Source organism: Cyanistes caeruleus, chromosome 18 (assembly GCF_971803275.1).
Source record: "Cyanistes caeruleus chromosome 18, bCyaCae1.hap1.1, whole genome shotgun sequence".
NCBI classification, from domain to species: Eukaryota; Metazoa; Chordata; class Aves; order Passeriformes; family Paridae; genus Cyanistes; species Cyanistes caeruleus.
In genome coordinates, this window is record NC_141718.1 from 11807663 (window position 1) to 11823097 (window position 15435).

At 54.8% G+C, this 15435-nt stretch overlaps 4 protein-coding genes across 8 annotated transcripts; 2 read left to right on the forward strand and 2 right to left on the reverse strand.

Annotated features, from left to right (window-relative positions):
* The first annotated feature begins 1399 nt into the window (after nucleotides 1-1399).
* CHCHD10 (coiled-coil-helix-coiled-coil-helix domain containing 10) lies at nucleotides 1400-2806 on the forward strand. Its single transcript, XM_086855782.1, has 4 exons — nucleotides 1400-1532; nucleotides 1608-1791; nucleotides 1993-2137; nucleotides 2552-2806. Exons 1-4 carry the CDS (start codon nucleotides 1477-1479, stop codon nucleotides 2569-2571), a joined length of 405 nt encoding a protein of 134 aa, XP_086711908.1. The 5' UTR covers nucleotides 1400-1476; the 3' UTR covers nucleotides 2572-2806.
* C18H22orf15 (chromosome 18 C22orf15 homolog) lies at nucleotides 2747-9902 on the reverse strand. 4 transcript variants are annotated; one of them, XM_023937727.2, is made up of 6 exons: nucleotides 9531-9902; nucleotides 6600-6796; nucleotides 5483-5569; nucleotides 5099-5224; nucleotides 4730-4804; nucleotides 2747-4342 (listed from the first exon to the last, which is right to left on the reverse strand). In XM_023937727.2, the coding sequence occupies exons 2-6, from the start codon at nucleotides 6622-6624 to the stop codon at nucleotides 4170-4172; spliced, it is 486 nt and encodes a 161-aa protein (XP_023793495.2). In that variant the 5' UTR covers nucleotides 6625-6796; nucleotides 9531-9902; the 3' UTR covers nucleotides 2747-4169. The 4 variants fall into 4 exon arrangements, with proteins under 4 accessions (XP_023793495.2, XP_023793496.2, XP_086711906.1 ...); XM_023937728.2 differs by having other exon boundaries at nucleotides 2747-4324; nucleotides 9531-9886; XM_086855780.1 differs by lacking the exon at nucleotides 9531-9902 and adding an exon at nucleotides 7733-7915 and having other exon boundaries at nucleotides 2747-4324.
* Nucleotides 3872-9562, forward strand: VPREB3 (V-set pre-B cell surrogate light chain 3). 2 transcript variants are annotated; one of them, XM_023937730.2, is made up of 3 exons: nucleotides 3872-3920; nucleotides 8518-8653; nucleotides 8904-9562. In XM_023937730.2, exons 2-3 carry the CDS (start codon nucleotides 8605-8607, stop codon nucleotides 9230-9232), a joined length of 378 nt encoding a protein of 125 aa, XP_023793498.2. In that variant the 5' UTR covers nucleotides 3872-3920; nucleotides 8518-8604; the 3' UTR covers nucleotides 9233-9562. The 2 variants fall into 2 exon arrangements, with proteins under 2 accessions (XP_023793498.2, XP_023793497.2); XM_023937729.2 differs by lacking the exon at nucleotides 3872-3920 and adding an exon at nucleotides 7896-8421.
* Nucleotides 9903-10086: 184 nt separating the features above from the next.
* SPRING1 (SREBF pathway regulator in golgi 1) lies at nucleotides 10087-15411 on the reverse strand. The gene is made up of 5 exons (XM_023937731.2): nucleotides 15192-15411; nucleotides 14417-14573; nucleotides 13117-13268; nucleotides 12519-12632; nucleotides 10087-11569 (listed from the first exon to the last, which is right to left on the reverse strand). The coding sequence occupies exons 1-5, from the start codon at nucleotides 15300-15302 to the stop codon at nucleotides 11486-11488; spliced, it is 618 nt and encodes a 205-aa protein (XP_023793499.1). The 5' UTR covers nucleotides 15303-15411; the 3' UTR covers nucleotides 10087-11485.
* Nucleotides 15412-15435: the final 24 nt, after the last annotated feature.

Here is a 15435-nt window from a genome sequence, read left to right on the forward strand (position 1 = left end):
GCTTTTCTCTTCCCCTCGCTGGAAATTTGACTCTACAAAAACACTTGTGCAGCAGCTAATTGCCAGCCCTGCAGTGACTTAGCTCTCTAATTCCTGCCAGTCAATGAACCAGCCCAAAGAGCTGCTTTTCATAACGTGCTGAATGTACAAACGCAGCCCTAGAGACATGACTTAGCTGGCTTTTTTTTTTTTTCCTGTACATCTTCTTGACCCTTCTGAGTTTTGGAAATTTCTCTTCATTGGGCATAAGGAACATCCAGAGATGGAGGTGGCAACGAGGCCAATTCCAGGGAGACGCTGAGGAGACACGGACCCACAGAGGCCCCGGAGACGAGCAGGGCTGCCAGGGAAGAGATGATTGTCAGGAAATTGGTTTGGAGGTAAAACTGGCGTCGTCCAGCCTGTCTCTTCATGATTTGAGGGTTCATCATCATCTTTTCATGGATTCCTACTGCCCAACTATGTCCACACCTTCCAGAGCGTTCCTTGATCTCCTGGTTTGTATCCAGAGGGCTGCTGCAAAAATTGTTGTGCTGGTCAATGGCTTAGACCACATCATTCCTCTGTTCCCTCCTCGCTGGCAGCCTCGTCTCGCTGCCCCAGCTGCGGAGTGCTGCTGTTCCCTCTGCCAGCCCCTCATTTTCCACCTCTGTCCTGCAGCCACGCGATAGAGGCCGCGGGCCCTTCCCGCTCCCAGCCCTGCCCCACAGCGGGCCCTTCCCAGCTCGGCCCCCTCAGCCGCTCTGTCCCGGGAGCTGCCGAGGGCCAGCACGAAAGGAAACGGCCTCAAGCTGTGCCAGGGAATGCTGGATTGGACTTGAGGGAAAACCTCTTCACCGAAAGGGCCGCGGCACGGGGCAGCCGGGGCAGCGCTGCAGTCACCGCCGGGGGTGCTCAGGAGCCCTGGGGACAGGGCAGTACCGGGGACACGGGTTACTGTGGCCTCGGAGTGCAGGGGAACGCCTGCACCTGCTCACTGTGAGCCTCGGGGTCCCGGGGTCTGTGACTCTCGGGGTCTGTGACTCTCGGTGTCCCGGTGTCTGTGAGTCCCGGTGTCCCGGTGTCCCGGTGTCTGTGAGTCCCGGTGTCCCGGTGGCCGTGAGTCCCGGTGTCCCGGTGTCCCGGTGTCTGTGACTCTCGGTGTCCCGGTGTCTGTGACTCTCGGTGTCCCGGTGTCCCGGTATCTGTGAGTCCCGGTGTCCCGGTGTCCCGGTGTCTGTGACTCTCGGTGTCCCGGTGTCCCGGTGACCGGTCCCGTGATCGATTCCCGCTCCGGGGGCCTCACGGGCCTCTCGCGCCCTCTGCCGGGGGCGGCCGGCCGGTGGCGGCTCCCCCACCTGCTCTCTGTGCGCATGCGCCCCACGGGACTAGCACCTCCCCCAGGGGGCGGGGCCTGGCGTTTGCGCGCGCGCGCTGGGTCACGTGGCGGCGCGTGCCGGTTAAAGACGGCGCGCGGGGGGAACGTCCCTCACAGCCATGGCGCGCGGCAGCAGGAGCGTGTCCCGGCCCGCGGCGCCGCCCGCGCACGCCAGGTACCGGCACTCGGCTCGAAGGGCACCGGGGCACGCCGCCCTGAGCCGCCCCCCCTGACTCCCTTCTCTCCGCAGCCCGGCCCCAGCGGCCCCGGCGCCCGCGGCGCAGCCGGCGCAGCCCGGGCTGATGGCGCAGATGGCGAGCACGGCGGCCGGCGTGGCCGTGGGTTCCGCCGTGGGACACGTCGTGGGCAGCGCCATCACCGGCGTCTTCAGCGGCGGCTCCTCCGAACCGGCCAAGGCGGCGGCGCCCGCCCAGGTGCGAGCGGAGCCGGGCTGTGCCCTTGGGCCGCCCTTGGCGGGGCTGCGGCCGTGGGGCGGCGGGAGAGGGGAGCGGGGCCGTGCGGGCAGGGAGGGAAGGACGGACGGACGGGCAGCCGCCCCCCGCTCAGGGGGACGGGAGCGCGCTGGAGGAGGCGCCGCTGCCCCCGGGCCGCCCTGACGGAGCCCGTGGCCGCAGGAGCCCCGGCCCGTGATGCAGCAGTCGCCGTACGGACCCTGCCACTATGAGATGAAGCAGTTCCTGGAATGCGCTACCAACCAGAGAGACCTGACCTTGTGCGAGGGCTTCAACGAGGCTCTGAAGCAGTGCAAGTACAGCAATGGTGAGTGTGCCCTGTCCCTGCAGCAGGGAACTGCTGCCGGCAGAACACCTCAGCGGGTTTGAAGGTTGCAGGAGCGATCTTTTGGGGATATATCGTCCTTTAGGGCTTTAGGTAGGAAGCAGTTGTGTCCTTTCTGTGTCCTGAAGCAGAAAGGAGTAGCTGGAAAGGGGAGGAGAAATTATTTTGACCATGTCTCTGTGAAGGTTGGGAGGCTGTAGGTACCTTTTAGAGGGCCCACTCTTGCTGCCACTGGAAGCCTGCTGCTCCTCCTGGCTGATTCTCTAATTCCTGCTGCATTTGGTACAAGCTGTTGTCAGTAGTTAGGTCATGGTCTGGTTACATTGGGCGAGAGAGCTTTTAACTCCAGCTGCTGGAACAGGTACCTAATGCTGAATTTCTGTTTCTTCCCTGTAGGTGTTTCTTCTCTCCTGTGAAGAATTCAACCCCTCGTAGGGAAGAGGATCATGGTGTAGAGCCCTGCTATCCACAGGGGTGGAAGGACAGACAGGGAATGAGCTGGAGGAAGCAGACTGACCAGACAGGAGTATTCTAGTGGTAATTCACTTCTGAGCTAGTAGGGAAGGAAAGGAATGATTGGACCGAAGGGTCTTTAGTATTCAGATAGTGCTGTATTTATTACAGAGAAATAAAAGAATTTATTTGGACCTATCACTTGTGCATGTTCTTTATTTAATTCTCAAGCTGAAATTAAGCTACCAAAACATTAACATCAGCCAAAGGACAAGGCAAGCGTGTATTTCCTGTGAGCAGGGGTTGCAGCCTAGCAAGGACTGTGCCTGCATGACTTGGCAGAAGGAGATGCAGACATTGGCTGCCCTCCAGGCACAGGAGAGGCTGCAGAGAGGTAAGCCAGCAAGTGTCCCACAGTATTTTCAGTGACAAGCTACTTTTCTATAGATATCCTCTTCCCTGAATACCTGTCCTGACCTCAGAGCTAAGAGAGTGTCACCTGTCTGGCTGTGGGACTCGGATACAGTTGGCTGATCTGACTTTAAAGCTTTAGTAGGTTATGCAATGCTCTCAAGGTCACTGGCATCAGGTGGAGTTGAGAGCTGCTTTCCTCTTACACAGCCTCGTGATTGCTGCCCGTGGACTGCCCTCCATCAGGACACCCTGTTCCTCATGTTGGCATAAGAGGGAACTCTGAGGTTTCAGCTGGAGTTTAGTGGCACAGCAGTGAAACCAGGACACTTTCAGATGCTTAACTGATGCATTTTTCATGGCAGAATGAGTCTTGACCTTTTGATCTGGGACTGTTGCATAAAGGACAAATTCTCAGCCCCTTGCTGGGATCTCTGAGGAAATCCAGGTCTAGATGGTAAATGCTGGTGGCAGATACTGGAGGCTGATCTCCTGAATGTCACAGATTTAAGTTCTTGGTAGAGATGTCCTGAGCTGTGCCTGGCCTTATTAGGGGTGTTTTGTGTTCTTAGTGACAGCCAAGAGGAAAAGTAAATGCCAGAGATTAAAAGCTCAAGTGTTCCATGTGCTGAGCTGTCCTGTGTGAGCAGGGAGGAACCACTCCAAAGTTGTTTAACTCCCTTTAAGAAATAAGTCTTTTAGACTGGTGGTGTGTTGCTCTGGGTGGAGAAGCAGCAGGTGTGCTCTGCCTTTTACCCAGCTTGGCAAAGTGCTGCTTCTGCACCTGAGGGGCCTGGCTGTCTCTGGAGCAGCTTTTCCTGGTGATGGCTATGGACAGTCCCTGCAGGGCCACTCTGGAGTGCTGCAGTGGGAAGCAGACCCATCCAGTGATACAAAGCAGGTGGGTGGAAAGGAGGTGCAGGTTCTTGTCCCTGGGGAGTGCCATGGGAACATGGGCCCCTTGAAGCAGGAGGATGGTACCTGTGCCTGGTTTGTCAGGGTGCAGCTTGGGATGTGATGGTGTGAAGCTCTGGGAGGGGCAGGAGATCCCTGGAAGAGGGGCTCAGCAGGGGACTCCTGCTGTGCTAGGAATAAATACCTGGGCAGGTGTTTGGGCCCTGGTGGAGGCTGTGCTGCCTGTGTGACCAGTTCATTTAGGGGTGTTCTTGAGTTCCGAGTTCCTCTTGCCCTGTAAGGTGGTCCTGTTCCTGGCTCGGGTGCTGGTGTGGGGCTGAGCCCTCTGCAAGGAGCCCTTCTTCCTCTGATCTGTCCTCTGGGTCTTTCCTGAGAGCTGCTGCAGCCGATCTGTGGGGTGACCAAGCCCTTCCAGAGTTGTGTTTGTCAGCTGCCCATCACATGCTGAGCAAGGCGCTACCAAGCTGTGAGACTACAGCCTGGGACAGATACCTGAGGGTTTCACAATTTCTCCTGATGTCCTTCCCTCCCTGTTTGTTCCAAGGAGATGTCCCCCTTTGCCGGGGGGACAAGCTGGGTAGGCCTGTGCCTGGTGTGGGGTGTCACTCTTAACTAGGAGGGGATCCTGCACACCAGCCTGGCTTGTCCCCTCCCTTGGTGCCATGAGAGCCCTGAAGGAGCACAGGGGCATCAGAGGAGAGTCCCACTGTGCTGTATGAGGACTGAGGTGGGAACAGGAGTCATGCCTGCACCCCTGACTCCTCTGTGGAGGTGAGGTGGGTGCCTGGCTCTTACCTGGTAGGTCAGGGTAGTGTTTACCCAGGTCCTCTAGCAAGGATTCATAGCAGGTGGCTTCAGAGTTTTCTTCTCCTGCCAGCAGAATGGGAGAAATGGATTAGTCTCTCTCTTGGCTGTGAACTGAAGGCTTGTAACTGGGCATGTGGTTCTGCCCAGGAAAAAATGTTCTGCCTTCTCCCCTGGAGCAGCCCTTGGGCAAACAAAGGCTCAGCTCTAGATCTTCATCCAAGCTGGCTTCTGCCTCCTTGGAGCTTCTGTGCTGTGTCCAAGTGATTGCTGAACAGAGCCCTCCCAAACCTCCCCCCAGAGCAGACCCTTCCTGTGGCTTCCTGAGGCTGAGCTGTGCTGTCTGGACAAGGAACTTACGGACAACTCTGATGAGGATGTAGCGCTGCCTTCCCTGCAGGTATTTACTGGCATATTCAGATGCAGGATCTCCCACTTTGCTCAGGTTCATCAGGATGCCCTTTTCATCCACAAGATCGATGCAGTCTGGAGGGAGAAACGTGGTGAAGGAAGCTCAGGGTGCCCCTGTGTGGTCAACATGAGCCTGTTGTGTTTAGAGGTGTTTTCCTTGGCAAGTTACATTTGAACAGAATGTTGAGGTGTGGGGGGTGTGGGAGGTTTGCTGTCCCTTTCCCTGTGTTTTGGGATGTCCTGTGACTCCCACGTGACCCATTTGTTACCCTCTGCTGTTCCTCTATGGGTGAGTGGCAGTCCCTTTGTGACCACAGCCCAGAGCACTCGTACCTTCAGGCCTGCACTGACACTTCCACTTGAGGTGGCCTGTGAGGGTCTGGACACAGCAGAGCAGGTTCACCATCTCTTGGCAGTTGGCTGCAATGAATGAGACCTGAGATAGCAGTGTGGTCACCCCAAACCCAGGGACCACATGGGCATGGCAGAAGGCACAGCAGGTGGCTGAGAGGTGCCCACTGTGGCTGGGCCAGCAAAGACAGGATCCCTGTGTGGCATCAGCAGGGCTTTGAGCAGCTGCAGGTGCTGAGAGTGCCCCAGGTCAAGGGGAGAAGATGAGTGCTTTGATTTGGGGAAAAATGGTTTTGACTGATGAAGTGTCTCTGTCCTTCAACTTTGCCTCATCAAGCATGAGTAGGAAAAAGCAGTGAGCCCTGGTCCTTGCCAGTCCCCTTCTACAAGCTGGTCCCAGTCACAAGGTGAAAGAGCTGGAGATAGTGGCTGAGTCACCTGAGGATATTTTGGCCGTGAACTCTGACCGAGTTTGTCATAATTGAGAAATCCCCCAGGGCTGACACACGTCAGTAGTCAGAGCTGGGGATCCAATTCAAATAGCAGAGGGAGCAAAGGCTTAGAACCCTGTGCATCTGATGGCTTCAGCCACGAGTGTCTGGGGACAGGCCAAGGCTTTCAGCCAGCTGGGTGAGGTCAGGATAGGGGCTGCTCATTTCTTCCCACAAATACCTGCTCTCTGAAACTGAGAGCCGGGATTTGAGTCAGGGAACCCTTCCCACACAGCCCAGGACAGAGGAGCTCTGCTGGCAGCTGGCACTTGTGCCCCATGGCTCTTCTGGTTGTGTCTAGATAAGCAGGGCTCCCTCCAGTGATTTCCCAGGGCTGCCAGGCTGGGAGCTCATCCTCACCTCCTGCGATTAACTCAGCTCTGCTGGAGTGGTTTTCCTCCATGATTTGGAGTGCAGGGGTAATAGATCTCCCTTTCTTAAAAGCAGGTGAGGTGCAGGATGCTGCTGCACCCTGGCAGAGCTCTCCTGTCCTGCCTGTCCCTAAGCCCTGGGCATTGCTGTGCACCAGGTGCTGTGTCCCTCCCTGCCCCTGGGGGTGACGAGGGTGGCCGCAGGGCTGGGGCAGGGCCGGGCCTTTCCCCACCTACCTCCGAATCTCACTGTGGCGAACATGGTGCTGCTGTGCCCCTGCAGGGCTGTGGGGCCGGGTCCCGTCCTGCAGGCAGCACTGGGAGCTGCTGGAGAGCCCGGGACACACAGGGCTCATTTCCCTCTGACGCTGTTGTGGTTGCAGTAGCCAGATCGCCCAGCAACAGTGAATGGCCTCTGCAGGTTCTCCAGCCTCCTGCGGGGGGAGAGGGGAGATGTAGAGCAAGGGCTGAGCCAAACAACAGCCTGTTGGGAAGCCTGCTCCGTGTGCTCCCAGATGCTCTGAATTTCGGACTTTTTGTAGTCTCTGGTGTTTCCTGCCCCCACCTCCATTTGTCCTGCAGCTGATCTGGGCTGTGGTGGTGCCACATCTGCTCACCCTGCTCCTGAGCCCAGCATTGCTGCAAGGGCAGCCTGGCCTCCTGTGACATGACTGGATGCCACTGGAAAAACCTCCCTGAGGACCCTGCCTGTGCTGGTCCTACTCTGGAGCAGGGGGGCTTTGCAGCCCCATGGTGTGCACGGTCATGTGCCAGCTGCATCTTCCATTTGGTGCCCAAATGTTTCTGTGCAAGTGCTCCTGCAGGCAGGGCCCTGGAGCATCGTCCCCTTTTCCTGTGGGAAACATGGATAAAATCATGTCCCTGTCCTGCTCAGCAGATGGGGAGGGCTGGAATGGTGGGAACCAGTAACAACACTGATGTGCTGCATTATCCAGTGCTCACTGCTCTGAGGACAAATTCCCTTTCTCTGGAATGCCTCTCTTTGCATGAGGAAGTGATTTCCCTCCATCTTGCCAGGTTTCATTTCACAGTCTAATCCATGGGCTTGACCTGCTCAGAGCCTGGGACAAGGTGTGTGTGTGACACTCCTCCCCCAGGACACGTGCAGGGAGACTCGTGTTCATCTTGCCACCACTCTGCAGAATTTGGGGAGTGCTGGTGGGCAACAGCTGCAGCTGTACCTGCAGTGTGCTACCTGCCAGAGCTCAGGGGCCTGGCTGCAGGAAACACAAACTGCTGATACCTGCAGGGGCAAACGGCTTTGGCTTGGGGCCTCTGTGGCTGCTGCAGAGGGGAGGGAGTGGCTGTCCCCGCATGGTGACGAGGTGGCACTGATGGGCTGGGCCTACCTGTGGAGGGCAGGAGGCGGCCAGCAGCCCTGGCACATGAGATGTGCCTGCTGCCCTCAGTGCTGAGGACACCCTGGGCTGGTGGCCGTGTGACACAGTGTCCCTGGGCCCCGTGACAGGTGTCACAGACAGGAGGGGCTTCACGCCCGCTGAGCTGGTGGCTGTTGGCTGTAACGGTCTGCTGTCCTTCCGCACCAGGCACCAGCTGTGCTGCAGCCACCTCTGCCCCGGCCCCCTGGGGACACACCTCCTGCCTGATGGCCTCAGCAGCCACCCACCATGGCTGCTGCTCCTGAGGTGGCCCTGGTGGAGAGGCAGCTGAGACCCTGACCTGAGACCCAAGTCATTCCTGCCACAGTGATGGAGCTGCATGAAGGGAGCAGCAACTTTCTGAATGTTGTTTCTGTGATGGGGCAGCTGCTTCCCATCTCCCGTTCTCCCTGGTGGCCCCCAGCCCGCTGCCTCTCCCGGGGGGACAGCACACACTTGGTGTGGTGTGGCTCGGGCTCCCGACTTCCTGCATGCCTGGCAGCAGAGGGCCTGAGTGTGAGCCCCCCAGGGAAACCTCTCTGCTCCTCCTACCAGTGAAGAGAGATGGTCAGCGATGCTGCCCCGGTGCCCAGGGCATGGGGTGTTGGGGTGGGCTGTGGATGTGTTGGTGCAGCTGAAGGAAATGGGCTGCGGTGAAGGTGGGTGGCTCTCCCCGCCCTCCCTGAAGCCCAGTTGCAGCAGAGTGAGCAGCCCTGGGGAGCTGAGTCCCTGAGCCCCCTGTGTCATTTACATAGGTCCCGCCGGTGCCGTGGCACAGCAGCCTGCCTTGTGCAGCACCCCAGACCCTCTCTGAAACAGCCTCCCTTCCTCTGCCTCCTGCCATGGCCCTGGGCTTCACCGTCCTGCTCCTGCTGGGGATGCTGGGCACGGGTAAGGCTGCTGTGGCCGAGCCAGCGCTGCCTGGGGGCACTGCAGGGTGGTGGGCAGGCCTGGGCTGGCCAAGGGGAGGCTGGTGTGAGCAGGGCGTTTTGCTCCGGGGATGTGTGATGTGATGTGACGAGATGAGCAGGCTGGCGCTTGGATAATGGCGTTGCCTCGAGGGAGCTGAGGGACACTTTGGGGTGAGGGTGATGGGGGACACGGCTCAGCCCATCACTGACTGCAGCCTTGGTGCGTGCAGCTTCCAGGGCTCAGCCCGTGCTGACACAGCCGCACTCCGTGTTCGTGCTGCCCGGGCAGACAGCTCGGCTCTCCTGCATCCTGAGCCCCCAGTACAACATCAGCCAGTTCGGCATCTCCTGGTACCAGCAGCGCCCGGGCCACTCCCTCAGGTATCTGCTCTATTACAACTCCGAGCGAGACAAGCACAAGCCTGCCAAGACTCCCGACCGCTTCTCGGCCACCAAAGACCTCGCCAGCAACGCCTGCATCCTCTCCATCGCCTCCGCCTGCCAGGATGACAATGGCACCTACTACTGCTCCCTGTCCCCTGCCTTCCAATGGCTCTAGAGACGGGAACTAAAGCTTTCCGCGCTTTCCTCGGCGACCCTGACGTGCTCTCAGCAGGGAGAGCAGCAGCCCTGGCAGGGGTGGGAAAAATCCATCTTTGCACGCTTGAGCAGGCCCGGCAGCGCTGCCTCGTGCTGGAAGTGCAGGAACCTCCTCTTTGTCCCCAATGTCCCCAATGTCCATGGGCCATTAGACAGCCCGACACGGGAAGATGGAGGGCTCGGCTGTGGCCTGGCTTCCCTGGGCTCTTCCAGCACGAGGCTCGACCTTGCTGGGGCTTCCGCAGAGTTTGGCTCACCTGGTAATAAAGATAATAAAGGTCAATCCTCATCCCCGGGCTCGTGTCGTGTGTCTCTGGCCAGGAGGGGTCTCTGGGCCGGGCCGAGCCCTCAGCCACCCCTGGAGCAGCCCCTGCGCCCCTGCCCGCTCCGCCCGCACATCTCCTGAAGGGACAGGGACACGCGTCCCGCCGCGGGCAGACACGGGGATGCTGTGGGGACGTTGTGGGGACATTTTCATACAGAAGGATGAAGGATTTTCCCACAGAATTCCCACACAATTCTAGGCAAGGCCGCGCTGGCCGCACTGCGCATGCTCAGCTCGGCGCGCGTGGCGGCGGCGGGCGCCAGGACCCAACGGCGGGCGCCTGATGTCACGTGAGCGGCACCCAGCGCTACCATTGGCTCAGGGGATGACATTTGGGGATGTCATTTGGGGATGACAAAAGCCATGCGCGTCACTTCCGGGTTACCTCAGTGCGCGTCGGGGCCGCGCAGTGATCGGGCCGGGCCCTGCTCGTGTGTTCAGCGTGTGCGAAAAGCCACGCTATTAAAAGCCAGGGTCCACAAAGGAAATAGAGGAGTTCTGCAGCTTTATTCGAATAAAAGGAGAGAGTCCAGTACGCCGTACCCCCGTGGGGTCTCTCTCGAGATTTCGGAGGACGCAGCCTCCTTTTATCCTAAACTCCCGGCCGCACGTTGCCCTCTTCCTTTCCCCATCGGCTGAGGTACAGTGGCAGGAGCTGGGCACTGGATTGTGTAAAGCAAGCATGGGATAATGAATTCTTGTCTTCACATAACCGAGTCCTGTTCATTATGTTTATCAAAGGTGAAGATCAGCTTGAATTTGGGGACTCCCAAGGGCTAAAAGGAAGCTGCTGATGCAGATGTAAAACATTTCAGGATCTGCTGGAAGTGCCGAGGAGTTTGAAGGCTGACAGAGCCATCCTGCAGTGGAGCAGTGTGGAAAGACATAGGCAGACCTGGGAAAGGAGGTGTGGAGAGGTCAACTCCACCCTTTTGCCTCCTGCACAACCAGGAGTGAAAAACATTGGAAATACCAAGGCCTGAACAAATTCAAGCAAACAAATCTTCCCTGCTCCTTGTCAGCAAGTGGACAGCAGAGAGCTGCTCCTAAAACTGGGCTCCTCTTTGAGGAAACTGCTGCAGAGTAACAGGGAAAGTGTTTAGAGACAGTAAACATCCCATCCTAGGCTGCTCTTCTCTTGTGCTGTGGGACTTTGGCAGAAAAACAACTCCATTGGAGTTCTGAATGGTTTAAGCTCACTAAGAGGAACATAAGTACTATAGTGACAAATGCCAATACAATTCCTTTGGACTAAGGAGGAAAGAAAAAACCTACCAATTTCAGTCAGGATCTAAAATATCCCTTCTAGCTGACACAGCAAAGCAGGGACTGAAAGGCATCCACACCTAGCAAAGCATCCATACTTTCAGCCAGTGACCCATATAAAATGAATAAATAATTCATAATTACGGATGTAGTGTACACCATGAATGTCAAGAAGGGTTCCAGACAGAGAAGCACAGCAGGCATGCTCTGCTCTCTGGAAGGAAAAGTCCTCCCATTACTACTGGCACTCTGGCAAGTCTCTGGACTGCAGAGACACAACTGAACCTCCATTTACAGCTGCAAAGCCACATTAGATATTTTTCCCATGTTGTTCTACAGCCCAGATTGACTCCACAATTCCTGAAGTTGAGAGGAACTGTTCAAAGAATGCACTGGCACAGTAGCACGGTACCAGCACTCCAAAGCAGGTGCATAATAAATTGAAGAAAGCAAGATTCAGTCCCGAAGAACTTAAGTTCCTTACTTCCTCTGTTCACCTCTGGCTTTGCCCCCACGTACAAGAGGAGCTTTTCACACTGAGGCTTAGGTGAAGCAGCAGCTGCTGTCTTGTTCTTTTGGATTGAAGTCTCCAGTTCCTGCTGTTGCTCAGATCTGCAGCTCTCAAACAGGCAGGAGCTCGGGGGGGTACTCGCCATAGCAGTATTTGGCAATTGGGTCTCTGTAGGTGTTCTCGTGCTGCACGCTCTGCCAGGAAAGGAGGAGAAGCTTTAGCAAAATAACACACAGTGAAACAAGGCATCCCTTCACTGAGGGGCGTTCATGCACAGGGAAACAAAATAAATCCCAAATTCTTCTACACATCAGTGTCTTTGGAGTGAAAGAACTCTGCACTGCCAACACACAAGTGATGTATTACAGCACTGCAGTGTTGAACCAGAACCTCCTTTTCAAGACAGCAGCCAAGCAGGTGGGAACAGATTTCATTAAAAAAAAAAAAGAAATTAGGTATGTTCGGGCAATATCATCAAATGTTCTAAGGAAGTAGAGCACAATAAAGTTGCTACCTGAAATGTGTGCCTTTTTCTTAATAAAGGGTAGAGTTCAGATTTTATGGGTTAAAAAATCCATAACTCCAGTAACTTTGGAGACTTTTGGAACTCTATCCTTTGTTTGCAGTCCACCCTCATATTGCTCCATGAAATAGTGAAGCTGCAGGACACAGCTAACAGCACTTTCTAAAAGGGCCACTGCTTGCTTAGACCAAAACTTCTAATCAAATCCCATGGGTAACAGAAGTTCTCTGTCCTTAACAAGCAAAGAAATTACAGCATAGTTTTTACTATGCAGATGATCGTCAGCACATGGTCAGTCTCCAAGTGAACCATAAAACAAAGAGCATTCTGAGGCTACTGGGAACAGCTCTCACTGCTTCCATCCTAATGAGATCTTCCCCAGAACTCATCTGAGATCTTCACTGCTGGTTGAACTCAGTCTCTTTTTAGCTAAGTCCCTCTTTTCTAGGGAGAATGTGCAATTTCTCCTGCTCTAAGTATGTGCTTTGCCTTCAGACTGGCTCTCAGCCACTGCTTCAACTTTCCCGAAAATACAAACACAACACACCAGGCATCCACAGGACTGAGCCCCATTTTCCAAGGGCACTTTTTTGGGCCCTGGACATGTGTTTGTGCCTCACCTGTGATGAAGTCCTACATTTGGCCAGACACAACTCAAAGTGATCTTCCACTGCCATGAAGAGGTTTTGGAAAGCAATGGCTGCCCGGTTCAAGAACCGCTCCAGGAGATGTTGCTGAAGAGCAAAGGGAAGGGAAACACTCTGCTTCAGCAAGGAGAAACCAAAGCCCACCCTAACCTACAAAGCTCAGGTGTCAGAGGAATAGTATGCAAGTCCACTTAGGATTTCTAGCAAGCACTGAAAGGCTAAATGCCTCAGGACCCCAGCAGGACAAGAATCTAAGAGAAGCTCACAGGATACAGGGAAGTGCCAATAACAAAACTAACACTGGCTGGAGTAACTCTTCTGCAATCATTTCCCTTCAGCAAATGCAATCCCCTTAAAGCTGAAACACTTTGCACGGCTCCCAAAGGTGGGAAAGATGAATTTTGTTAAAGCTCTATTTACAGCTTGCCATTTGCTCTTTGGAAGCTTTTCTCATCCTTCCAAGGAAAGGAACTGTCCCTCGAAGGGAAAAGCTCTTCAAAAAGCAGCTCTTTTAGCCACAGAGGAACCCCAGCAGCTGAGAACACCTGGAAAGCAGGAGAAAGGCCATCACCTTGCTGGGCTGCAGGCAGCAGGACACACAGTACTCGTAGATGCTGCAGCAGCCGTTGGGCAGGCAGCTGTCACAGCTGTACAGCTTCGTGCTGGGCACGTTCACATTGCAGCAGCCGTTCACCAGCAGGTCCTTCCTCTCACAGATGTACCCTGGAAAACAGCAACAGGAGTAACAGCTGGCAAGGCACACCCTTCTGTTTTACCAAAATCTGCAGGAAGGATCACATTCCTTAAGAGCAGATTTGTTTATAATTTAGTAGATTATGAACCCCCTCAGTCCTGTGTAGCCATTTTTTGAAATGGAGAGCCTGGTGTTACCTGCACAACTATTATATCCTACTCTAGTATGTGCTGTATATACATTATGAGTATTTAATTGCAGATTATTTCAGTTCTGACTTTTTTGGGGAATAGTTCCTTGTTGTGAAAGGGGGAATGGGATTGACATTGGTTATATTGTAAAAAAACCATGCCACACGTTTTTTCAACGTGTCTGTGTCTGGATAATTCTCTTACACCTCAGTATGAAGAGACTTAGATTTAGCCATGCAGGCTGGTGTAATATCCATTGCGGAATGGAATCCTTAACAGCATAGAAATATCCTGTGTATCCTTATGGAAGCAGCACTACCACAGTGTTAGACTGTGAGAGATCTGTAATTTTTAGCGATCTTATGAACTGGCAATAAGCCTAAGTCAGGCAGTGCCAAATTTAACATTGATGCAAATCACAAAAGATGTGGTGGGTTTTTTACAGCCTTGATTTGTGGCCAAGAAAGATCCAGGGTCTAAGCAGGGCAGGAAAGGGTCTTTAACTTCTACCACTTAAAACAAGTGGTTAATCACCTTGGGTTTACAAGGGTCAGACAAGATTGTTAACTGTTCTGAGCACTAATTACACCTGCCCTGAGCTGCCTCCATACAAAGCCAAGGTTTCCTCAATTGCTCTCCCTAACGCCCCTGACAGTGGGAATACACTGCAGGGAGACACAAAGAGCTCTGCAAATTGAGCAGGACTCAGCATTAGGATTCTGGCAAAGGTAACTGGAATTCTTTGACTTTAAGGTGGCCACAGTCACACTCATACAGCCCTGGGCCTGAGTCTGGGGTGCACAGAAACAAACCAGCAGCATCTGCAGCTACAGTGAAATTCAGCCAGCCAGAGGAGAACAGGCCAAGAGCCAAGTGAAAATGCCTTAATAAAGAGCAGCAGTTCCATGAAAGTGCCCTCAGCAGTCAGACAGGCAAAGCAGCGCTCAGCACGGCCACACACAGAATAAATTCAGTATCAACTGTACCCAGTTCATCTGTAATGAGGAGCTTCCCCTGCACAGAGTTCCTGCACTGGTTGCTCAGCTGACTGCTGTTCCCCGAGCTGAACTTCACCTTCCACATGATGGGCTGCTCATGCTCCTGCACTTGGAGGAGATTCCGATCTCTCACCATCCTCTCTTCCTGCAAGGAAAAACAGGAATGCAACCAAACACACAGGTTCCTTCTGCCACTTCAATCCACGTGCCTTTCCCAGGATTAAAGATGCCCAGTACTTGTAAACTCCACAGCACAGGAAACTCCAGCACCAATGGTGCAAACAATTTACTACCTGTAGTATCTTCATACTATACACAACAGGAAGATACACAGTGCAGTAAAGTGAGGGTATTCAAGTTCAGCATGGATGAGGTAACACAGCTGAACTCAGTCCCTACAACCACAATAGTATAAATTATATTAATATTATATTAATATTATATTTAATATTATATTAAATAACCACAACTGAACGTATTTCTCTTTCGTGAGCCCTTTGCCAGTGGAATCACCACTCCCAAGAGACACACCAACAACTACCAAACCCACTGGAGACTTTCTTTTCCCCCTTTTGGTTCAAACCACTGTCTCTGTCAAACACGGAATCAGGCATTCCTATTTTAAACTCCAGCGTCTATGAAATATTTATAACATCATTCTTAGGGCAGCATTACCCAGCAGTTCGGCGGCAGCACCCGAAGAACAGCAGTCCCCGGGGGATGTCTGAGGGCAGCCCGCGGTCCCACCGGGCCGGGCACTCACCTGCTTGAAGGTGCTGCTGATGAAGTAAACGAGCGAGAGGGCGAACACCACGCCGAGGACCCATCGCTTCCTGAGCAGCCGCCGCCAGAGCAGGGCCCCGCAGGGCACCATGGCCGGGCGAGGGGCGGCGCGGGCCCGGGGCCGGCATCACCGGCGGCTCCGCAGCGAGCAGCGCCCAGCTCCGGGCGGCCTCGGCGCGGCCTCGGCGCGGCCCCGGCGCTTCCGCCCGCGGGGCGGCGGCGGC

Excerpts from the sequence above, each read along its gene's own strand:
- C18H22orf15 (XM_023937727.2), bottom strand. The coding sequence starts at position 6,624 with ATGTTCGCCACAGTGAGATTCGGAG. Across the intron at positions 5,570-6,599 it reads CGCCACAGTGAGATTCGGAG|CCAACTGCCAAGAGATGGTG; the intron begins GTAGGTGGGGAA and ends CATTCATTGCAG. Across the intron at positions 4,343-4,729 it reads ACACTACCCTGACCTACCAG|GGCTTGGTCACCCCACAGAT; the intron begins GTAAGAGCCAGG and ends CAACTCTGGAAG.
- VPREB3 (XM_023937730.2), top strand. The coding sequence starts at position 8,605 with ATGGCCCTGGGCTTCACCGTCCTGCTCCTGCTGGGGATGCTGGGCACG. Across the intron at positions 8,654-8,903 it reads GCTGGGGATGCTGGGCACGG|CTTCCAGGGCTCAGCCCGTG; the intron begins GTAAGGCTGCTG and ends TGGTGCGTGCAG.
- CHCHD10 (XM_086855782.1), top strand. The coding sequence starts at position 1,477 with ATGGCGCGCGGCAGCAGGAGCGTGTCCCGGCCCGCGGCGCCGCCCGCG. Across the intron at positions 1,792-1,992 it reads AGGCGGCGGCGCCCGCCCAG|GAGCCCCGGCCCGTGATGCA; the intron begins GTGCGAGCGGAG and ends CCGTGGCCGCAG. Across the intron at positions 2,138-2,551 it reads GCAGTGCAAGTACAGCAATG|GTGTTTCTTCTCTCCTGTGA; the intron begins GTGAGTGTGCCC and ends TCTTCCCTGTAG.
- SPRING1 (XM_023937731.2), bottom strand. The coding sequence starts at position 15,302 with ATGGTGCCCTGCGGGGCCCTGCTCTGGCGGCGGCTGCTCAGGAAGCGA. Across the intron at positions 14,574-15,191 it reads TCAGCAGCACCTTCAAGCAG|GAAGAGAGGATGGTGAGAGA; the intron begins GTGAGTGCCCGG and ends TTTTCCTTGCAG. Across the intron at positions 12,633-13,116 it reads GCTGCCTGCAGCCCAGCAAG|CAACATCTCCTGGAGCGGTT; the intron begins GTGATGGCCTTT and ends TTTGCTCTTCAG.